Raw genomic sequence first — 21,687 nt, forward strand, 5'->3', positions numbered from 1 at the left:
AAAAGGATGGAGCTAAGGTGTTCATTCCGAATCTCTCACGGATACGTATTGTCAGCATCTACAGCAAAAAAAAAAGAGCCAACTGTCAGTAATCGCGGGGCGGGTTGACACATAAGTATAAGCACTTTCATGTTGGATGCTTACTCGGAAAGTCACAGGCAGAGAGTTCCCGACACGCTTCCTCTTCATGGGTTTGTACCACGTTTCATCAAGTGTTGTTTCATACGAGAGCACCTTCTAGCTAGCAGAATCTAGGGAGCGGTGTCTTTGAAAATGGGGACGGAATGGACAAGTAAATGGGTGGGTGTATCGGGATTGTTCGCAGGTGCTGGAAGGAGTTATCTCAAGGAAATGATTCAAAAAAAAATTCTGGGATATGCCGTTAGAGCTCAATATTCCAATACGAGCATGAAAAGACCTCCGTGGGGAGTTAGAAGTAACATGACATTAGGAGTATACACACGCGGATACAAAAATCCTTTTCACGGTGGTATGATTGCTGTCGTTGACTTAAAACTGAGAGGAAAAGAAATATGGGCCTCCAGTTCCAAACCAGCTCATCCTTGCGGTTCTGGAAGACTTGTTGATTGAATTTGTGCCAAATAATCGCCATTACGAAGTGGCCATAGATATTTGAGAACCGAAGAGGTCCATTGGATCTGATCCAGGATACTGTTCGTCAGGGCGCTGACGAGGCAAAGTGCTGGATCCAACACCGTATTTTGAACATAGTTCTTGAACAACGAAAAATATGCACTCCGTATTTGAAGTTTGAAGCAAGCTCACCCCTGGTATCACATATCACCTTCTTTGGGGACATCTGCACACCCGCAAAGCCAAACACAGGCTGCACCATAATGATGCACAACCCAAGTTGTTACTTTGCGCCTTCTTTTTATTTTTTTTTTTATTTTTATTTTTTTTCCCCTCTCAGCAAAAAGGAGCACGCAGTCATGGAGAGCTCTGCACCCCCTATCTGCAGCCAACGGGGATAGAACTTCAAAGCCTCCGTCACTATCAGGACATCCCCGACCAAGAAGTCCTTGGCGTGCTGGGAATATGAAAACGCGAAGTGTGAGTGTTCCCGTGTCCAAATTTTGCAGGCTTGTCGAGTGGGCTTTGAGCGGATTCTAGCAGAGTTTGTAAGATACGTTCTCTTCAAACAAAAAATTATTAATAGAAACAGGGGGCAAATCCTCTTAATTTACTGTGCGGGCCCCTTTTTTTTTTTTTTTAAACAAGACGGCGACCAGTCCCATAGAGAACCCTGAAAGAAGGTTCGACCCGATGCACCCCCCCACTCTGCTGGCGGGCTCGCCCTTGGACTAAATGGGCGCCGGCGTGCCCAGGAGCCAGGGACTAGGAAACCTCGGGAGGCGGCCCAAGCTGCAACTGTGCCACATGGCAAACAGCAGCGTTCTGCCAAAGTGGCACTCCGTAAAAGCTGGAGGTCTTTCCCCAGCCATGATCCGATAGTCGGCGGAGACAAGGCAGATCTTGGTGAATTCGGGATTTAAATCAAATCCCGAATAGCGGAATCATTGGTTTTTTGTGCCCAACAGGGTCCGTTGAAGTCAGCATCAACCTTCCAACGTTTCTTCAGGCGGGTGCAGATGAAGATCAGGAAATTCCGAGCTGCTGAGGAGCCGCAGATCCTTTTGTTGAAGGGATACATATCATGCACCTAGTGAAATGTGCAGAGCACGGAGTATTTCCCGCTCTTTAGGCTGTGGCTCAAGAATCGATATACATACAACGCTGGAGCGCCAGTGGGCCATTCACTCGAGCATGTCACTGGCCGTTTGTCCTACTCAACCCCTCCCAGAAGAATATAATCAGGAATTTCCTGAACAACTGCCGTAAATAGTTGTGATAGGCGTTTGCGGCCCAGGCTAAAGTTAATTTCTGTTTGCTTCTCTCGAACGGCTAGCATCTTCTCGGTACCGCTCAAGGGACTCCTGGTTACCTTGGGATGAGAATCCGGATGCATGGATCTTGCCAGTTCCCTCCTCCCTGCACCAACAAACTATTTTTGTGATGAGTGGACTTACTACAGCATAACTATGGCCTGGGGTCCCTCGTTGTGATGCCAAGGAGGTGAGACCCATGCCAATTAGCAGAGCGGAAGGATCCATGGGGTCAAAGCCCTGATGTAAAAATTGTTCAAAGGCACGTAACGTTTCCATTTCCGGTTCACCGTATCGGCAGGTCAGAAATATGTAGGTTCCGTCTGATCGGGTTCTCCCAAAGTGCTTGGGCCCCCTCTCCCCCCCTCGGAGATGTGAGACATCTTGCAGCTCCCGATCGACGTCAGTTTGCGAAGCCGCCCACATCGATCGAATGCTTCGCATCAGTGGTAATGCCATGCTTCATGTCAAGAACGTTCCCGGCCATATTACTCCGTACCATAGGCCTGATCGTCATGAAATTTTCCGATTTTGAGTTTGTTGTGAGAATGCAACCGACCCAGCGTTTGACCCTTGAACCGGATGGCGGTCCGTGTTTCTTTTTGATCGGGGGACAATAATGCGAATTAGGGCCACGTCATTTGAGAGGTTGATATCATCCCATTTGCTAGGGAGCTCGGGCAAGAGGAAATCATGCATTCTGTGCCTCTGCGGTATTCCTGGCTTTGTATCGATCTTACCGGGGGAGCCTCACTGTTATTTATGAGTATTTTGACAAGATATTTGTTGAAAATGACTAGCAAACAAAAGATGTCAATACTCTAGCTGTTTCAGCAGGATCCCTATCTAAAAGTACTCATTTGTCTCGGTGCATATCTATGGACTTGTTCCCTCCATCCAGCTTTATCTTGCACTTCGGCGGACGCTGCTCGAGGGCTTATCTCACTAAGAGAGGCAAACAAGCCGGGATTGGTGTATATCCGCAAATGAAAACTGCATGTATTGAACATGAAAATATGCCCAAATTCTCCTAGATCTGCCAGTACCAGTGATTCGGTTAAGCACGTCAAATATCTGCCATCCATTATTCTGAGGCGATGAACTGCTGAGTGAGAGTAAAAAATGACTGCAAATATTACAGCTCTGCCTGTACTAAACAAATCTTTGCAACTGTGGACAGGGAAACAGAAGCAGACAACTCAAAAAGGAAAGCTAATAATATGCGTCTGTGGTTCATACCTCTGAATCTTTGCTAAAGAATTGAGTTGTTAATAACAAACAGAGATTCTGGCTCAGCAAAATCAACAATCCCGAAGTGGCAAAGGTGACAGGCGGAAGCTGTCTTCTAGCTGCTAGATCTTGGGCTCTCATTCAGCCACACGATAATTACTAACATTCACCGCCGGCACAGACATTGTGCTAGATGGGCTTGCCATGGATGATAAGGATGCTGCGGGGTCCTCGACTCAAAGGTAGAGGCTTACGGAGTACCGAGGACAGTCTCCAGAGTGCGTAGCTTGCCCCGAGTTTACAGGGAATTTCTTTACCACGACTTCAAGGGATGGTGAAGCATCTGTGTATTCGGAGGAAAATTGTGTCAACTTGATGTCAGATTCAGGGGCAGACCCAGGAATAAATTGAGACGACGGGCTGAAAAGTGATCGCAGCCAGACCAGTCCTTCCCTTGCTCGGATGGCAAGGGTGCCTGGGATTGGAAACCAGGGAATAATGAAAAGCGGCGGGTTCTTTCATACCCGAGAGGCATTGCGCTAATAAGGGTGTCTTCCGTACTTCTGTACGGAGAATCCCTGTTCAAACCGTTGGTGATTTCGTTGGTGCAGATGATTCAAAGCTTAAAGTTTCGCCTTCATGCAGATGATGCTAAACAGGGGCGCATCGAACCAGGCTCGCTGTTGTTGCTCCGAGCTCTGCCCCCCAAGAGTGGATGGCCGTAATTTGTGCTGGTCACCAACTCGGTGCCCCTTATCTCTAATTATTTCCACAGTCGGAAACTAGCCATGCAAGACAATAACCTCAAGAAAATTGGTATGTATGCGTTGTTAATAATGTCGTGTTTGAAGATGCATTCGACACAAACCTTGTCGTGTTGACGAAAGGATCGAGGATGCGCCATATCAATCCAACAGAGACTTCGCTGTTATTCGGGCAAGGGGCCGGACAACGGATGACGGAATATCCCAACCCATGATTGTGACACCATTAATTTGGTAGGCTCAATGGCCTTTCATTTTGATAATGTGGAAACTGCTAGATAGGATGCATCTGCTTGACCTGCACATATATGTGCTTTGTCCTATGTCCGCATAATCCCCGCTTCCTTAGGAATAGCCATTTAGGGACTGGTTTGCCCAGAAATGGACGCCAACGTTCCCTTTCTTGAAGCTTTCAAGCTTGTACTTTCCTAGAGAGATCAGCGCCAGCTGGGCTTTCTTTGGAGGCAGCTCACGGGCGCTGCAGACGGATTTGGAATTCCAACCAGCAAGATCGTCATCTCTGAGAAGCTGCGAGCAGTAAAACAAGGTAAAATATCTTCATCGCATCCTCTCGCGCAATGGGGGAAATTTTCAATTGAAGGCCGTAACAAATACTACTTGGCAGAAACCGATTGTCCACCGGCCGAAATGCTCGCGGACGATATGAACCGAGAGCGTGGAACGTTTGTGCTCCGGATCTGACCGGCCACCGCTAATTGAGCACAACCGTTGTCTTTGTGTTGAGTGGATGTTCCTTCAACTAGCTCATGACGTTCAAGTGTGTTGAGGCGATAACATGGCTCAGATCGAGGATCGCCATTGCAAGGAAGTGTCCTTTCTTCCGTCATCCTTGAAGCACCTGGTCAGAATTTAAATATGACCACAAGCCCGGTTAGGAGGCCTGCCGGTTCTTCCTATCTGAATTGCTTGGTTATTAACATTAACTATTTATCAACCCCAGTTGATACCAGAGACGGAAAAAGGTGATGCTGTGACGGGGAACATTTGCGTTGAGAGCTTTATCATTCCACATTTCAATATTTGTATATCGTTATTGTAGGGATGTACTCTGTATAGTACATACGTACATACATGTAATACCGTGGTCCTGCGTACGCTTTCTGCCAAGTAAGACTGGAAATTTGATTTGACGGGTTGAGAATTTCGAACGCAACCGGTCTATGGGATTGGTGTTTCTTTAAGCCACGTAAGGTATTGTACGGGGAAAGAGCAGGGAGATATAACGGCTCCCTTTGTCCCTCCTCGGGATCTCTGAAAAATCGGCGGCCACATGTCGTGAACGAAGAGGTACGAAGCATATGCACTCCGTATGTATGTACGGACATACATTTGTTTGAACGGCTGGAGGCCTGAATAAGACCATGATTGAAGGTATTTATGTATCTGAAGTAACGGGTAAACATATATAAGATTCAACCAATCTCACTTGTCGCCGTCACGCATTGGTTGCAGTTCCGTCATTTTGAAAATACGGTGAGCTGTGGAAAAGCACCGGTACGGGTTCCCAACTCCACATGGACGGAGAATGAGAGCGGCCAACACATTACTTTCCGGGGGCTGACATACCAGATGCATATGCGTATTGTGTGCATACATTAACTGGTTGCTGCAAGTCACCCTGTGGCAAGGCTGGAGAGCCATCACACGGTGCGGCAACCGCATTTTGCGGGGTTCGGTGTCTTCCCTTGCGTAGGACACCAAGCAGTCGCGATGTCCTCGATGTATCCAGCACAGAGTTTATCATTTAAATTCATCTCAGATACGAGGCTCTTTCGTTTCAAGAACAGGATTTTAGTGTGCCGTATGATGAGATGGCTTTTTGGCCCTGAGAAGTCTCGTCGATACTTTCTTTTGAGTTTCCAAAAAAAAAAGTATGCTGCAATGTCGCTTCAATCGCGGAACTATCCGCCGTTGAAACCAGCGACGCGGTGTCCACGAAAACACATGATCAGGGCCTGCGTGGGGCCGGGTTTGTTTGATGGAATCCAATCACGGATCTCTATTCTAAGAAGATCGACATGGAATTTCCTAAACAGGATTGATCTGACAATCTGTACTCAGGGAACGCTGATATCGTATCAGTGAAATGGAGACAGGACCAGCGCCAGACTCAAAGGAACGGAGGATATCTGCTTAAAACAAAGCGATCAGCAGACAGCTGTATCAGTGAGAAGGAATGCAATTTCTTTAGCCCAAACATGTTACTGAGAGTCTGGGCTTTGACTGTGTCTCGGCGAGCCCCAGGGACGAAATGCGTGGCCAGTGACTTAACACGTTAGCTCCTCCGTACCAAGGGGAGCAATTCTCGCCGCGGGGCCCGCGACTCCCTCACAAATTCAATCTATCTCCGAAGCTTGGGCTGAAACAAGCCCATCCGCGTTAGAGATCCGTCTGCCATCCAGAAAGCCAGAAAGCCCTGCCTCGTTGGACTTGGGGCCTGGAATGCTTCGAGAAAGGCTGCGGGGAGCGCTTCGAGAATTGAGACTGGCCGTCCCTTTTGCAAGGCGAGGCGAGCATTCGGCCCCACATCCCTGTTCCGTTCCAGCAGTTTTCTCCATGATAATTCTGTAGTGACGACGAAGCTTATAAAATGGAGAATCAATTTTCCGCTGGCGCCAAAGACGTGTCGAGGTACGGAGTCGACGGAGGATGGAGGACTATCTTTCGAGACCGACGACGGAATGAAAGGGAGTCTCTTGCGCTTTATGCAGTGCGCCATTGGGGAGGTATGGCATGGCTTGATACTAAATCTGGGCAATGGCAGCGGTCAGGATGTCCACCAGTTCCAAACTCTTCTGCATGGCATTGCGTCGAAAAAGCATTGATCTCGAAATTTGGAGCTTTGGTAAAACTTCGAGGTTGATAGCGCATTCAGGCTTGTTTCCCGCCAACCAAGTGCGATGTTCCATTACAGTAATAGTATTACGGAACACCAGTAATCTCATATTACCACCTGGTTACGGAAGCATAGTTTACATACGGTAACTCTGCTTCCGCTATTCCGAACCTGGAAGGGAAGTATCTTGTACGAAGTGCATACTTACTAATGTTGCATCCTGGATACCAAAAGGTGGGCAAGAAATAGGACCGCTGGAGATCTCACTTCGACAATTGGAGTCGAGACCAGTTACGGCAGATTGAACTTGAACTGGGGTTTGCACTCGTACGTCGCTGTATCCATCCTAACTTTCAGAGGCGGCCTAGACAATTTATGTGACTTTTGGCCCTGGAGCCTGGAGAAGTCGACTCTTGAAGGGGAGGATGCTTCGATCGGGGGTGACTGACCATTCCGGCTGCTTACGTGCCTAACTCTTTGAGCATCCCGGGGGCGGTAACAAGGCATTGGTTTGTCCTCTCAGGCAGAATTCACGAGCTTCTTCTGAACGGACTGACGCCCACCAAGAATTATATAAGACGAAATTCTACTCCGTAGTTACGTTCGAAAATAGACGCTCAAAATGGTACAAATTGCTGGACAGATATGCTGACGCCCCGGAACGGAGCGCTTCCCTTTCCCAATCGGGCACTTTGATACGCGTTGCACCATGCCAATGCAAATGGGGCCGTATGACGCCCATTCGCCTTACAATATTCCGAAATGGAAAGTCGAGTTATTCAGCGGCTAGCTCATGTGGTTTGGCAGGAGCCAATTTATGGACAGCGGGGAATATCCAGCGTGCCCAGAGGATGCCTTTTGGTACTGGTGAAATGTGTTTGGTGATGTGTTCGTGACCATGGCATGGGAAACGCAGTGAGACGCTACAACTGGTCAAATTGCGATCGAGGAGTGTTTGTTGGAAGCTGCGCCCGAAACTTGCAAGGCCGCTCTCTGTATCTCCTCGGTAAATCCTTTTGGTGGCTCAAAGGCACGTTGTTTGCCTGGAACTTTGCCAATTTCATTTCTTTGGGAATTACACCTTTATTCTCTTCTCAACCCAAGGAGGCCTGATCGCCTTGTATCTCAAGCATATTATTCTGGCTCAGGAGTACGGAGTATAATGATCGAAATATACACTTCATCGATCCATAGTGTTGTATTTTTTCGTGCAGCAAGTTTGCTTCGTGGGAAAGAATGAATGTACTTCGTGAATGGTTCTGAGTAGACTTTCGGCCCTGGCTTAACGGCGCGCGAAGCGCCTCCCCACGTTTGACAAGGATTGCAGGGTCAGTCGTCAGTGCTTTTATGCGCCATCAGAAATAGGATTGATATTGACAAGGATAAAATTGGAACCAGAGATTTCTCAGAGAACGGCGCCTTTGGAGATTAACCTTGTTGGGCCGCTGTCACAGGTGTGATCTTGCGCCAAGCGGATTTCATTCCTCCATGGGTTCTGTCGCTGTGCATGACGACGTATGTATCATACCGTAATACATGGCGTGTTTGGAGCGGAGCTTTGTACGGTACGTTCAGTATGAACTAGAGTAATCTTACGGCACATGAATACTGATATTCCGGATTAACATTACGCAAATTTGACTGACCTCCTTGCATGGCTTTATTGGGCATCACCACGATGGAGGCGCTTGGGGCCGTCGCAGCCGCCACCACTTCTTCTGATATGGCCTGCTCGAATCTCGTTCTGACGAGAAATATGGCGAGATTTCAAAAGGTCATGCTGGTCATGGCAGTGACTTAGTCCGCTTTCCAGCGTTCCGTCAGCGCCAACATGAGATGTTGCCTTTTAGCGATGGTTAACTAACTCGGAGTCCCTGAGTCGCGATTCGTCCAATTCCCGGCAGTCAAGTTACGAGCCGACGACGATTTCGATGTTCTTCCGTACAGGATCCCATCGCCGTTACGACAGCTTATTAGTATTAACTTTTGAAAGTGGACCATTCAGGAGACTGTGTCGAATCGACTCCGTCAGGATTCTCTGGAGTTGGGACAACTTTGGACTATTATTACTGCAAAACAGCCTGGAACAAGGAAAAAAAAAAGCGGCGGGCTGTGCAACAAATTGATTCGCCCAATTGGGCCTGCGAGTCTAGCACCCTTGATCCCCTCTGTGATCCACTAGCATTTGAATCCGACCATTCTCACGGGTGCTCGACTCTCGCCGGTTAGCGTGTGACCTGAGATGGAGAATCTGATCCAAATCCCACACTAGTTAACTTCTGCCCCCCATCTCTCGTAGTATCCCCATCAACAAGTAATCCGTGGGTCCCCGTTCCATTAACCTGTTTTCACCAACGCTTAACTTGCTGTTGTGGAGCTCGTGGCCTACAGAAGCGTGGAGCATGTTTTGCTCTGTCAGGCCTTTCGGATGACTCCAATGTCAGGGTTCTCCTATATACTTTACGAATCGTCCTTGAGACTGGAAGCTTGACTGTGATCACTCTTATATTTCTTTTCTTCCGGTGAAGCATAGCCTCCATGTTATCCTATTCAATCCCTCCACCTTGAAACACCCTCTGCGGCCATCCCTCACTCAAAGTTGCTTCTCAATCTTATATCCCTTTGGATCACCCAAATTTTCGTCCATTACTTCAACATTCTTTCAATCCGTCAACGTGGCTGCCCTTGGAGTATCTCAGCTGTGTCGTTTGACTGATTGTTCGCGGCAGACGCGCATACCGACTTGTGATCCGAAACCAATTTCATTGGCTGATCTCCTTCCAGGAGGTTCTCCCTCCCTCTCTCAACTTCGACTGCTCGAGGTGCATAGCCTTTCAGAGAGAGGGAAGGACCACCCATGCCCAGAGACGCGGCTCTCCAGAGGAGACCAGGAGCTTATGTCGAAGCGGTCGCATGTGCCAGATATCCCCGATCAGAGTTCGCCAACTGAAGGTTCCAGCCAGCTCCAGCATGAGCCAGAAAGATTCCCTTCCACGGCCGGTGATACTACTCCTGTTCATGCAGCATCTCGCTCAATCGCAGTGGATTCAATTCTGAATCCGCCCGCAAATCCGACTCTCGAATCACCCTCTCACCAAGGCAGCAATGGCCCACTAGAGTCCCCCGTTTCGTCGACATCCCCCTCTCCCTCCCCGTCTCCAGTTGTACCACTTTCCCAAACGGACCCCGCGCGCTTTCGACTCGACAGATCCGTGTCTCCAAGGCTCCATCAACGACGAATATTGACCCCTCGATCCCCCGCTTCTCGTGCTGCGAGCTTGGGAACCAGATTTGCTTCATACCCAGGAACCATGGATGTAGCCCAATTCCCTTTCATCCAATCTCCGCCTCCACAAAGCGGTGCAACTTTACCGGGCAGTTATAGTCACCCTCAACCCTCCTTTCTCCCTGAACAGCGAACAACTCTTCCACCTTCACAAGATACTGCCCCAAGCACTCCACATTCTTCTTACAGCCCCTTCCAGCAGGCGTCGCCAGCGCATATGCTGCAACAGCCTTTACCACTGTCCCAAGTGGGATTGCCTCCATTTATAGCTCATCAGATGGCAATGGAAAGCACTCAGGGGCTGATACCAGTGACCATTGACATGGATTCTGGTTCAAAAAAAGCGTCCGACAAGCGGAAGAAAAACAGCCACGCCTCAAGGAGATTCCGCCAAAGGAAAAAGGCAACTGAAAATGAAAAAGCCCGCATCTTAGAAAAACTGCAGGAGGACATGAAATTTTTAAGGCAAGCGGTCGCATTTTATCGAAGTGAGCGCGATTATTTCCGTGACTACATCAGTAGGATACCGGGTGTGCATATCCCTCCTCGTCCTGCTTCTCCTCAATTTCCGGAGCAGGCCCCGGTAATTCTTACTCAGGCATCTGAATCAGAGTCAGATGGTCGGGTAACGTCTCGTCGCAATGTCCGGTCGCGAACCGGTCCTCCATCTTCGGGAGTGTCATTGCCGACTACTCTTCAACCACTACCATTTAATCTTCCAGGCTATCAATCCGCTCAGCAGTCCCCATGGCCCCCGTCATCCGCAACGACTCCCGAGGCTTCACAGCAATTTCAACCACCTTTCCACGCTCCTTATCGTGCTCACCCTCCCGCATCACCGCAGAGCCATGACGCCATGTTTACCCATCAACAACAACCTCCAAAAGGGTGACTCCATTGATTTGGTTGTATTGACTGCCTTTATTGCATATTTCGGATTGGATTGGCTCATTCGAATACCTGGAAGTATTTAATTTGAGGTCGACTTCGACCCGAGTGTGCAGGCGTTGATTAGGCAATGCTCGTAATCTACGTCTTACTCTCCTATTGTTTTATAATGCGTGATCATGGAAGACCAATTTCATTCTTCAACACACCCTTTGCGTTTCTTTGCATCCGTATTCTATCGTTACTATTTGTTCTGGCTGGGGACCACAAACCCCGTCCAAATGTCTGGTTTGTATTTTTACCTCAAGATACCCTGGGTGGCACGAGTTCTTCGCTATGCTTCCTTGAAAGTTTATTCTTTGCCCCGTAGCATAATCATTTTCCTTATTCCACATTTTGTCATTTATCCTGCCGGTTGCACCATTGCTATTTGTGTTCTATTTCCATTTCCTTGGGCTCTCTAAGTTTTGCTACCCTTTGCTTGTTTTCGTTATATAAGCCTTCGGATTGCTTATGCAAATAAATACGTTTTACTAAGGTTAAGATGTGTCGCGAGTCATAGGGAGATGCCCGGATATTACTATCGGTGCGTTTGGTGCTCTGGAGTTTGTTGACTCCCTCCGATGAGAAGTGTGGGACACCGCTTTTACACTGCCATGCCAAGGTGTGGCATGAAATTTTTCATGCTCCTTTCTTTCCAAGGGTGCCTCTATGCCTTCTATGGTTTGGGGAGTTGGTGGGGGGGTTCTTTTTGGCTGTATAGTTTGACCAGATTGAAAATAATTTCAGTGATTTTGGACATATCTCATGTACCTACTCCGTATAATACATACGGATACTTCGAATCAACAAAGAAATATTCGAAGTGAGAAATTTCCAAGGCAGAGAAGAGCAATGAGGCTGAAGAGATCGCAATCAAAAGAACGTATCACATATTCGAAACGGACACGTCCACATGGTTAGCATGTACGGTGCATCAAGAAAGAATCGGTCCAAAGAGACCCTCCAGGTCTTTATGACATATCAACATAAGTGCGCGGATGTTACTGGAGGAAAGAGAATCCACACCAGTTTTACTGCAGAAATTCAACTGTTTACCAGAGTAGGAAACAATGTGATGCGCAAGTGGGATAGTAGTTTTGTGACCGGTCACATCTCCACTCTGGGCCCCTTTCAAGCATGGCTTGCTTTTGCCCAGGAACCCAATCATCCTTCGGATTAACCACCCGCGATCTGGTTCCATGATCCAGAGATTCGGGCCGCAGATGTCAACGGTCACGTGAGCAACCGGTCTGAAAGTACGGAATGCCAAGCGGCTCACCAGGTTTGGGGCTGTAAATTAGGCTGTTCCCGGTATTTTAAATTACGCAGGTGCTGGTAGCCAATCAAGGGCGCGGAAAAAGAAGCTTAATCCCGGATGACTTTCGAACCTTATTTTCAGCACGCTTCGACGGAGAAATGATATTCCTCAACCCACCCCCTGAGCCCCTGTCTTCGAATGTCATACGCTGCCGCCTTAGGTGGGAACATGGACAACGCCTCTCAGACTCAGAAGCAATGGCGATGTGTGTTGGTTATCATTATCGAGATATCCTTGGACACTTGTGAGTTGAAGATGGGGGATGCAGTACGTCGATTTCATCTGTAATTTGAGCCACATTGTCTTTTGTTACCCGCCTCTTGTTCGGGGGCTGATAGAATTGCTGAGTATCCAGCAATCGCCAAGGTCGGGCTATGTTTTGCAGTTTGACGAGAAGATATCCGGACAGAGAATGGTTCGGATGGGCTTATGACATACATGCGGCCTCTCCGAACTCCTATTCGATCGAAAGCACAGACCAGACGGGAAATATGCAAGTCTGAAACCATGCATGGGTCGACGAACGCAATGTAAACTGATTGCGCTACGGAGTGCTGCGTACAGAGCTTGCTGTCTAGTGGGACAGTCGAATTCCAGATTACTCTTTGAAGCGGTTCGGCTGTGGAGTTTGTGGAAATGGGCCTGGACCTTCCAGAAGCTTCCTAGTCCTTTTTTTGGCCGACGTGCTCCGTACTCCGTACATATTTACGACGCTTTGGAATGCCACGCGCCGTGATTATGTCGGGAACTTTGATCACTCTTTAGAAAGTTCCCGCATGGGGGCGGACGACACGGTATTCGCGGAACTAATGGAGGCACTCGACTTCCAGCCCGTGCGACTCGAAGCCGTTGAAAGTGTGTCATAGACATTGGTACTGGTCTCGCATTTTCCAAGCTACACGTGGAATTTGCAAGGAACGATGAGTCGCATGGCCCTGCAAATCTTTACCCCTCTTTATAGGCTTTCATGGAGTATATACGCCGTATGGTCTATTCAATGGTTTAACTGTTCATTTTGCCCCCATACATACCAAGATCATTGACCCTATGTGAAGTGTCCTGTGGTGAAACGAGTTTGATAAATAGATTGTCCTTATGTCAGGTCCACAACGACGCCCATTTCTCTTTGACATGAGTGATGTACTCCCAAACCACGTTGCCTCTGTGCATCGGACATAGTTACACTGCGCTCCAGATACCTTGGGCAACGCTAACGCTGCAGAAGGAGATCTGGCTCTGCGAATGTATTCGGTGTCCTCCGCTCTCATGCATATAGACCATGCGATGCAAATCATAGTTCTTTACACCTGCCACAAGTTCACAGCGATCCTATTTGGAACGAGATATCTCATTTCCGGGCTGCTACGATGCAACAAAACAAAAACTGGGAGGAAAGTTACTATTTATCTTTCCCATCTGCCTCTTTAGTCCAGTTCAATCCCTGTTTCATTCTGCAACCTGTCCAGCACTCGTTTGGGTTAGCTTGGCCGTGCATTCAATTCATGTCCAATATGGAGATAATGACTTGATTGCATTGCATTTAGATCACATCCATAACTAGTATCACTTTCTGTGGTCACTACTGTTGGAGCCGAGCCATTCCCCGCGAAATTGCACGAGAATTGCGGGTGTTGGCTGCCACGGGCGGATCACAAAATGTGACTCTCAAGTGACAGAGCAGGCTTTCTGCATTGTGAAGCTTGAATAATCTTTCACATTGAGAGAGATATACTACAACTGTTATCAGAAGCTCACTGTCCAGTGTAACGGGACCACATTTAGACGCTACTTTCCCGAATACAACTATAGCAGCTAGGTTTTAACTGATGGACAATAGGTCTTTGAGGATATCCATGGACTTTTCTTTCATATTTTATTAGGAATGTTCCATGTTTAATAATACAATCTGCTAGAGCTAACCGTAATGAAGCTGTGTTGTTCCTATTGCTGTTCTTCATTGCTAGTGATAGGCTTTGCTTGCTTGAGGCAATGTTACATGACACTGAACCACATATCTACAGGGATACTTGGACTTTTGCGTTGTAAGTATCTTGAAAATGCTTTGTGCTATTGATCTGTCCGTCAAATGTCTGACATCTCCTGGGAATTCAGGCACAACTTTGCTCTTGTTCTGGAAACATGTTTCTAGGACCCGAGTATTTGAAGACAGGTGTTCAGCATGCCATATTGTGTCTACACCGCAAATATTAGCCTGGTCTAGTGCGAAGGATTTTCTAGTCCTTTGAATTGAAATTATTTTTTTTAGATGTTGAATTTGGGCTCCTAGGGCCCGAGATCACACAATTCCCGGTCTCATATATCCAATATTGTTGCTTGCATTATTTTGTATGCCGTGTCGTACATATCTGGCTACATTGACATGCATGCCATGTTTGTTATCCTGAATTCGACTGCCACCTGTCATCTAGGGCCAGCGAGTATGACCCATAGCCTGATGGGAACCCGAAATTTTGCCGGTTCTCGATACCTTTGTTTAACTATCTTTTGTGGCATCCCGTGAAACAGCTCATCCGAACTTGAGAACAACCTGCAAGGGAGGGGAAGATCAGAGAGAACCCTCCAGTTTATCTATCGCAATATAAAAAAGGTCTAATCTCCCGAATCCTATGCCGGCGTTGAGAGGCACTCCAGTGCAGCATCCCGAGATCTCGCATAGTCAGCTCTCTTTATTAAGCTATCATAACATTCCGTTTGATCTTCTCAAAATGAAGTTCTTCGCTATTGGTTGTCTTCTCGCAATCGGTGCGAATGCCTTGTACATCAAATCCGAGGCGATCGGGGCCCCGGATCATCTGAGATTGAGATCAGCAAACAGCTCCATCTGCGGCACCCAACTCACCGACAATTTCGAGTTCCCGCATTTGATTGTCCCCGTGAACTCGTCTGCACCCGACACTGCGCTGGGCACCTCATTCAATGGCCAAGTGTCATCGACTATCTCGTCGTTATTCAACTTTGACATCCCCGCGGGCGGCGAGCTCAAGACCTGCTCGCTCGTTTTCCACTTCCCAAGCACGATGCAGCACCCATCCAACTACTACACTTTCGAAGGGGATGGGAATATTCGCTTCGGTAAGCTCGAGACTCCAGCTCAGGTCACGTCCACGTTCAACAATGCACCGCCGGTGCGTGAGGATTATGGAAGCTTTGCCATGCAGCCTGGAAATGCGTATAGTATTGCGAATTTCCAGTGTCCGATGGGAGAGAAAATTGCGTTTCAAATGTCAAATGCTGGGTCGACGGTTCTGAGCTACTTCCAAAATTATGGAGACCCTCCGTAAGTTTGCATGGATGGATCAAGGCGAAATTTTTGTATAGCTAACGAAAAGCGAATAGATTCGGCCTCTTCATCACCCGCTGCACCGGCCAGTAGAGTTGGGCGCTTAGGTAGGTGCGCTCTTGCAAAGAACTGGGGAATATACAATGGTAATCCGGCTGATTTGTTGCTGGGGTTCCGAGATGGCGAGAAGGGCTGTTTGGAAATCTGAATCAGGGAGAATGCTAGAATTTCGGATCTCTGGAAAGTCGAGCTTGTGCAGTCTCTCTTTTTCCTAAAAAAATTCTTTTCTTTAAAAATTAAAAAAAAAAAAAAAAAAAAAAAAAAAAAAAAGGAAAAGAAAGAAAAGGGCAGCACCTGTTTATGGCCATGTTTTGGCTATTATTTGCAGAGGAATTTTTTTTCTTCAAAAATTTATTTGTTTTATTGATACCGCCTGGTGTTGAGCTCAACAGTCTTCCCTGCATAGCCCGGAAGAACACTGGATGTCAGGGACTGCAAACTTCAAAGTCAAGATGTAGGGAGACTAGAAAGCACCCTTGCTGGCTAATAACTATTGCGAATTCTACGTGAATGCTGGGGCGTGGATACTTCTGCATACTTGATAGCGTAACGGAAGCGGAGCGGTGTGCTTCTCCGGCTGCCACTTGGTCGAGAGCAAGGTCATTATTGAGACACCCATTCTGCCGTGAACCATCAATCTTCGAGGAAATTACCCCGAGGTAACTGAATGGTGTCAGAATGTGCGCGGCCTGCAGCTCCTGTTGGTAGGGCTGGCGTGCAGGGTTCACGGCCGGCCCAGGGTGCTGCCTCGTCGTGTCCTTCGAGGTCGGTATGAGTTCTCCCCAGAAGATGACGAGCTCAAGGCTCAAGGATCTCCCTCCGTAGCGGCGATGTTTCGGAGCCGTTGAACCTCCTGACCGTTTCTATATTTGTGACGGCGTCGTCAGTCCATCATCCCGTCAGCGCCAATAAGTTCGGAGTGAGTTTGGGAGCAACCCCAGATGGGAAAACCAGCCACAATTACATAAGGGATCGTCGATGGCTGAATGCTTGGCGGTTACGTGGACTGTGCTGGGCGCCAAACTCTGAGCGAGGAGAGAAGCGCATGAAAGGGGAGTCTGGTCGCGAGGTCAAGCAGACTGACGAAAAGACACCGGCCGACGGAGCATGGAGGAGTCGTAAGTAGACAGAGAGACAGTTCCTCAGCCAGTACGGAGGCCAACGGGTTCGAGGTCTCTCGGTGTGTGGGAGACGCAGCGGCGCTGTCAAGCAGAGTACAGTATCAGCAAATCCAGGGCGCCTCTGACAACGGTTCTGGTCCGTTCTTGGGGTTGATGGGGCGGGCGAGTCCCCGAACCCAGTTAAGGCACAGCCAACCAAGAAGCTAATTTTACCCTCTTGAAATGCTGCAGCACAGGACTCAACTCTCTTCATCCTGCTCTGTGATACTTATTTTTTCTTTTTCTCTTTTTTTTTCCCTTTCTTTTGCATTTTAGCTGTAATATTTTGCTTGACTTTTGATAGCGAGAATCTTCATTCTTTGAATGCTTGATACTTGACCTGTCTTTCTTTCACATCTCCTTGTCTTTCCCCTTCTTTTCATGAGCTGGACTTTGGTGTTTCGCCGTGCGAAAGGATCGAAGTGATGGAGTCCCAGCTCCCAAACAAACTCCCTTTCTCCAAAAAGCCACTTCGCGCCAGGGTGATTATATCGTGAGTGATTCGGCTGGCCTGCTAGGAGGATGGGACCTTACTGACAGCGTGCCCAGGTACATCCTAGACTATGTTATCCTAGTGTGCGTCCCTCTGCTCCTCCGCGAATACACATGTGACCAAATTCCCCATTCGGCGTCGAGGACTAACACCAACAAATCTGTAGTGCCCTTGTCATCGGCTTCTTCATACTCGATAAAGTCGAGCCCCACCATCAGCACTTCTCCCTCCGAAACTACACCCTTCAATATCCCTTCGCCGAACATGAGAGCATCCCGATGTATCTAGCCCTCGCCATCACCGGCGGTGTCCCCATCGTCGTGATAGCAGTATATACGATTGTCATAGATGGGCTGTTTTCGCACCACAAGCCCACCAATCCTGCCACTGGACGAAGGAAGGTGATGGGGAAGTATCGGCTGAAGGATCGCCTTTGGGAATTGAACTGCGGGATTCTTGGCCTGTTTCTGTCCCAGGCCGCCGCTTTCGTTATCACTAGCGCCCTGAAGAATGCCGCGGGGAAGCCTCGACCGGACTTCATCGATCGTTGTCGCCCACGGCCCGGGAGCGAGGACGCACCAGTTTTTGGGCTGTCGAATTCAACTATCTGCACCCAAACTGACAACGCTATCATGAAAGATGGATTTAGATCCTTCCCTTCTGGTAAGTCAGACAGGACGTTACTCGCGTTAATATACCAGGCTAATCGGGGTTTATTCCATTATAGGACACAGTAGCTGTACGATAATCCTCCCCTAGTTGCTCAGTGACCTTACATTGTTGATTTTTCTAACATTTTCCCTTCATTTAGCCGCATTTGCCGGACTCTTTTACCTTTCGCTCTACCTTGCGGGCAAGCTTCATGTTTTGGATAGTCGAGGAGAAGTTTGGAAGACCTTCGTGGTCCTAATGCCCACACTTGGCGCGGGGCTGGTTTCCGTGTCGCGAATCATGGACGCCCGCCACCACCCATTTGACGTGATATCAGGATCGTTGCTGGGCATTTTATGCGCATGGATGTCTTACCGACAGTATTTCCCGTCTATTACGGAAGCATGGAAGAAGGGAAGAGCACATCCCATTCGGACCTGGGGAACTATCCCTCAGCCTCCAGAATTAGTCGAACGACGTCGTTTCGAACTTGACGACGATGATGATGACGAAGCTAAACCCATGGCTCCACGAGACGAGGAGTATCAGGGGGTAACGTCCGCTAGGCCGCCAATGTCTCCTTCACAGCGACGAGAGACTGAGTTTTCAGCCGTCGGCGACAATCCATTCCAACCTCCACGGGCGTACTCAAGACGAAGACATGATGACGTAGATCCTAACTACTCGTCATCTAGTGGTGATTCACATGGCGGCTACGAGATGCAATCAGCTTACAAGGGAGGAACCCAAGCAAGCGAATCCCAAGAGCGTTTGGATTCGGGCCGTCCCACAGATATCGCCTTTCATTCATCGTCCCAACGAAGGCCGTCGTCGCCCAGCCCACTCCGTCGATGATGGCATATTATATTTGCTTATATTTCGTTCCGTCTTTGGGAAATGAGTTCAGACATAATTCGGCAGCTGGAGTTTTTACTGTCAGGCGCTTCTTCTTGCTTATTTTCACACTGCAATTTTCGGCTTAAGGTTTCGTGGGCTGCGAAATTGGGAATTTTGTGTCTCTCTTTTTTGAGCATTATGATGCACGAAGCCTTGATCTTGCAAAGTCTAACCCTATTACTGTATGTACGCCAAAGCATAGGTTGAATTTTCTTTTTTTGAATCACAAGCATCAGGTATTGGGTGAACGCTCTTTGTTGTATGACTTTTGGAATATTAAGCTGAGGATAACTCTGTCGATGTTTCTATGGGCACTATGTTCACCTCTCAAGACCTTGTTGACTGGTTGATGAGCAGCACATTGCTATGGGTGTGTTGTAAACTTTTTCCTTTATGACCAGTGTTGAAGCGCCTTTGAATCAAGCCCTAGACTTAAATTTCTATCTATGAAGCATGACGCATATACCCAGAAGATTGAAATTGGACGGCTGCATCACTGTCTGGACGCCGTACTCTGTATTCTGTACTCTGTACGGAGTACGCGTGTAGCTTAACGCTTGACATGCTGGGGGATCAGCATACTATTTCGCGTGGGGAGGGGGCCTCGATTGGTTTCAGTTGGATTAACGCCCGAGCCCTACGGAGTAACGACGCTGGTTCCTGCAAGCAATGACGCCGATGGGCATCCACACCTTTGCCGACAGCGAAGCTGGCGGCCCTCTTTGGCCTCATGATTGGGTGTTTTGCCAAAGGGCCAAGCCGTACTAGTGGCATCTTGTCCATCCATCCCCGCCATCGTATTTTCTTTTTTGTTCTCCCAGCCTCCCACACAATGTCTTTTCCCCCCGGCCTTATGAAGGCACGGCTGGACAGATATGAACTGCTGTCAAAATTATATTTGTCTTGCTGCAAGTCATATTCCTTTATCACCGTTTAACTGGGTGTTTGGGGTTTGTTGACAGCAGAAGTGAGCTGTTGCTAGGACAGTTTTTGTTCACTGATTGTTCCCTACTGTGACGTTGCACACAGAAGACAGAGGTCTTGTTGCCGTTCTTCCTTCGCCTAGGAGCTGAAAGAATTTATTCTGCGAAAACAACATCCAGCCATTGCTATGAAGTACTCTGTTCTTTGAATATTAATTACAAGGATCAAGTGCTTTGCATTGCTTCTGCTGCAGTCAGTGAGTGGCTTTGAGCCACTGTCCAACATCCTCTTCACTCGAGATAACCATTTGCGCCTGAACCTCGAGAAGTGATATCAATTCTGTCACATTGCACGCTCCTACTATAGCCATGTTTTCCGGACTCTTTTTCATCTGTTGGAGGGCAGGGCAGCTGGTCACTCTCATCCCACCCTTGGGCATGCTGGTATGTCCAAGAAGATGTGTCGTTACTTGACTTTTCCCATTCTTGCTGACATGATTTTATCACCAAAGTCCTGGTTCATCGATGGCTTCGTAAAGGCCAACATGCTCACCCCAACCTACATCCTCGTGCTATTCATCGTCACCGTGCTTGCTTCCGTATGGGCAGTCGAAACGCTCGTCCGCTACAATAGCACCAAACGATCCGCGATATTCGTCTCCTTCGTCGACATCTGCTTCTTCGGCTCCTTCGTCGCAAGTGTTTATCTTCTCCGGGGCATTGCTGTCGAAAACTGTAACAGCTTTACCCGCAGCCAATTCCTTCAGTCCCTAGGACCATTTGGGTTCTGGGGCCAGCGGACAAATAACCCCCTTAGCCAAGACCCAACGAAAGTCTGTTCGATGCTGAAGGCTTCCTTTGCGTTTGCTATTCTGAACACGATGTCGTTCTTTTTCACGGCCATTTTCGCGTATTTCTTGTGGCAGCATGAGACTAAGCATCAGGGAGAGAAGAGATCGCGCCGGCATAGCCATTCCAGCAGACGGAGCCAGCATCGCCATCGAAGCAGCTCTGGTCGACGGGGTGATTATCATGTTTGATTTCGGTGTCTTCTTTTTCTTTTCTAATATGGTAATGGCTCTTCCGGCCCCGAAGATAATATTGGGAAGATCTTATCTCACGACGGTGCAGAGTAATCTCTTTTTGAAGGCCTTGCCGAGATGATTCCATGCTAATTCTCCGGAAGGCTAGGACTCGGGATATCCGTGACATGATTTGATGACTTATGCGTTTCCTTTTTGCAATAGCCCTTCAGCTATGTTTACGACTTTAATGATCTCTTTTTATGTATAGATGCCCTGTATGTATGATCACATGGATGGATTGCACTGTTATCTCTTTTTCCCTGCTCTGATAATTGCTCTAAAACTGGGTGTGAATCCCCTGATCAATGAAGGCTGCATGTCCGTAAATGGTGGCTTGCATACCCGGGTTCGGATGATCAGTGCTGGGCATTAGCTTTCTCGTAACGCCTTTCAAGCCATTTCTGTGCTTCACTATCAATCCTTGCCTGTGTCAAAGATAACCAGGCTCTGGATTGTGCCAGCCTTCAAAGAATTGAGGCTGGACCTCCTAAGTGTTGCGCTGTTCTTATGTTTGTTAGCATGTTCATTCCACTTTTCTTCAACCCAACATATGCGGTTGCAAGGGGTAGGAGTGCACTTGCCAATGATTGCTTGTGACTATCAATGCGACAGTGATATTTAGGTGTATCATCCTGGGTGTGCTTGCGGACTAATAAAGCTGATTGAAAATATTTGCTGTGTTTGGGGGGAGGGTGCTGTTCTTTGTGCAAGCAAACCACCCAAGGGCAACAAGTTTGTCTGAGACAATCCATTTTGTTCTGCATGGTTAACATAGCTATCAAGGAAATATCTACAGATCAGAAATAAGAATTAACCCATAGATAT

General features: G+C 48.0%; 10 protein-coding genes across 10 annotated transcripts; 7 read left to right on the forward strand and 3 right to left on the reverse strand.

The window, feature by feature from the left end:
* Window positions 1-1,807: 1,807 nt before the first annotated feature.
* On the reverse strand, window positions 1,808-2,366 carry CIMG_12144 (uncharacterized protein; the record flags this gene model as incomplete). The annotated part of the gene is made up of 2 exons (XM_012358573.1): window positions 1,808-2,026; window positions 2,052-2,366. The coding sequence occupies 2 exons, from the start codon at window positions 2,364-2,366 to the stop codon at window positions 1,808-1,810; spliced, it is 534 nt and encodes a 177-aa protein (XP_012213996.1).
* Window positions 2,367-4,137: 1,771 nt separating this feature from the next.
* On the reverse strand, window positions 4,138-5,687 carry CIMG_08342 (uncharacterized protein). Its single transcript, XM_001241178.2, has 2 exons — window positions 5,489-5,687; window positions 4,138-5,305 (listed from the first exon to the last, which is right to left on the reverse strand). The coding sequence occupies exons 1-2, from the start codon at window positions 5,582-5,584 to the stop codon at window positions 5,081-5,083; spliced, it is 321 nt and encodes a 106-aa protein (XP_001241179.2). The 5' UTR covers window positions 5,585-5,687; the 3' UTR covers window positions 4,138-5,080.
* On the reverse strand, window positions 5,227-6,711 carry CIMG_12143 (uncharacterized protein). Its single transcript, XM_012358572.1, has one exon. The coding sequence runs from the start codon at window positions 6,639-6,641 to the stop codon at window positions 6,264-6,266; it is 378 nt and encodes a 125-aa protein (XP_012213995.1). The 5' UTR covers window positions 6,642-6,711; the 3' UTR covers window positions 5,227-6,263.
* A 267-nt stretch (window positions 6,712-6,978) lies between these two features.
* CIMG_12142 (uncharacterized protein) lies at window positions 6,979-7,959 on the forward strand. The gene is made up of 2 exons (XM_012358571.1): window positions 6,979-7,267; window positions 7,326-7,959. Exon 2 carries the CDS (start codon window positions 7,662-7,664, stop codon window positions 7,869-7,871), a length of 210 nt encoding a protein of 69 aa, XP_012213994.1. The 5' UTR covers window positions 6,979-7,267; window positions 7,326-7,661; the 3' UTR covers window positions 7,872-7,959.
* A 1,193-nt stretch (window positions 7,960-9,152) lies between these two features.
* CIMG_08341 (uncharacterized protein) lies at window positions 9,153-11,471 on the forward strand. Its single transcript, XM_001241177.2, has one exon. The coding sequence runs from the start codon at window positions 9,656-9,658 to the stop codon at window positions 10,934-10,936; it is 1,281 nt and encodes a 426-aa protein (XP_001241178.2). The 5' UTR covers window positions 9,153-9,655; the 3' UTR covers window positions 10,937-11,471.
* Window positions 11,472-12,460: 989 nt separating this feature from the next.
* Window positions 12,461-13,158, forward strand: CIMG_12141 (uncharacterized protein; the record flags this gene model as incomplete). Its single annotated transcript, XM_012358570.1, has 2 exons — window positions 12,461-12,559; window positions 12,871-13,158. The coding sequence occupies 2 exons, from the start codon at window positions 12,461-12,463 to the stop codon at window positions 13,156-13,158; spliced, it is 387 nt and encodes a 128-aa protein (XP_012213993.1).
* A 1,452-nt stretch (window positions 13,159-14,610) lies between these two features.
* CIMG_08340 (uncharacterized protein) lies at window positions 14,611-15,686 on the forward strand (the record flags this gene model as incomplete). The annotated part of the gene is made up of 2 exons (XM_001241176.2): window positions 14,611-15,590; window positions 15,650-15,686. Exons 1-2 carry the CDS (start codon window positions 15,019-15,021, stop codon window positions 15,684-15,686), a joined length of 609 nt encoding a protein of 202 aa, XP_001241177.1. The 5' UTR covers window positions 14,611-15,018.
* A 477-nt stretch (window positions 15,687-16,163) lies between these two features.
* CIMG_13234 (uncharacterized protein) lies at window positions 16,164-16,779 on the forward strand (the record flags this gene model as incomplete). The annotated part of the gene is made up of 3 exons (XM_004444996.1): window positions 16,164-16,312; window positions 16,362-16,418; window positions 16,479-16,779. 3 exons carry the CDS (start codon window positions 16,164-16,166, stop codon window positions 16,777-16,779), a joined length of 507 nt encoding a protein of 168 aa, XP_004445053.1.
* Window positions 16,780-17,085: 306 nt separating this feature from the next.
* On the forward strand, window positions 17,086-19,152 carry CIMG_08339 (PAP2 domain-containing protein). Its single transcript, XM_001241175.2, has 5 exons — window positions 17,086-17,306; window positions 17,363-17,389; window positions 17,473-17,969; window positions 18,034-18,045; window positions 18,118-19,152. Exons 1-5 carry the CDS (start codon window positions 17,239-17,241, stop codon window positions 18,810-18,812), a joined length of 1,299 nt encoding a protein of 432 aa, XP_001241176.2. The 5' UTR covers window positions 17,086-17,238; the 3' UTR covers window positions 18,813-19,152.
* Window positions 19,153-20,068: 916 nt separating this feature from the next.
* On the forward strand, window positions 20,069-21,111 carry CIMG_08338 (uncharacterized protein). Its single transcript, XM_001241174.2, has 2 exons — window positions 20,069-20,221; window positions 20,290-21,111. Exons 1-2 carry the CDS (start codon window positions 20,147-20,149, stop codon window positions 20,815-20,817), a joined length of 603 nt encoding a protein of 200 aa, XP_001241175.1. The 5' UTR covers window positions 20,069-20,146; the 3' UTR covers window positions 20,818-21,111.
* The last annotated feature ends 576 nt before the right edge of the window (window positions 21,112-21,687 follow it).

Source organism: Coccidioides immitis, assembly GCF_000149335.2.
Source record: "Coccidioides immitis RS genomic scaffold supercont3.3, whole genome shotgun sequence".
In the NCBI taxonomy this organism is placed as follows: domain Eukaryota; kingdom Fungi; phylum Ascomycota; class Eurotiomycetes; order Onygenales; family Onygenaceae; genus Coccidioides; species Coccidioides immitis.

What these genes read in the sequence shown, in the direction of transcription:
- CIMG_08342 (XM_001241178.2), bottom strand. Translation starts at nt 5,584, where the DNA reads ATGCGGTTGCCGCACCGTGTGATGGCTCTCCAGCCTTGCCACAGGGTG. An exon ending in ACAATACGCATATGCATCTG is followed by an intron (nt 5,306 to 5,488) that starts GTATGTCAGCCC and finishes CCGTTACTTCAG; the next exon opens with ATACATAAATACCTTCAATC.
- CIMG_12143 (XM_012358572.1), bottom strand. Translation starts at nt 6,641, where the DNA reads ATGGCGCACTGCATAAAGCGCAAGAGACTCCCTTTCATTCCGTCGTCG.
- CIMG_12142 (XM_012358571.1), top strand. Translation starts at nt 7,662, where the DNA reads ATGGGAAACGCAGTGAGACGCTACAACTGGTCAAATTGCGATCGAGGA.
- CIMG_08341 (XM_001241177.2), top strand. Translation starts at nt 9,656, where the DNA reads ATGTCGAAGCGGTCGCATGTGCCAGATATCCCCGATCAGAGTTCGCCA.
- CIMG_08339 (XM_001241175.2), top strand. Translation starts at nt 17,239, where the DNA reads ATGGAGTCCCAGCTCCCAAACAAACTCCCTTTCTCCAAAAAGCCACTT. An exon ending in CGCGCCAGGGTGATTATATC is followed by an intron (nt 17,307 to 17,362) that starts GTGAGTGATTCG and finishes CAGCGTGCCCAG; the next exon opens with GTACATCCTAGACTATGTTA. An exon ending in CTAGACTATGTTATCCTAGT is followed by an intron (nt 17,390 to 17,472) that starts GTGCGTCCCTCT and finishes ACAAATCTGTAG; the next exon opens with TGCCCTTGTCATCGGCTTCT.
- CIMG_08338 (XM_001241174.2), top strand. Translation starts at nt 20,147, where the DNA reads ATGTTTTCCGGACTCTTTTTCATCTGTTGGAGGGCAGGGCAGCTGGTC. An exon ending in TCCCACCCTTGGGCATGCTG is followed by an intron (nt 20,222 to 20,289) that starts GTATGTCCAAGA and finishes TTATCACCAAAG; the next exon opens with TCCTGGTTCATCGATGGCTT.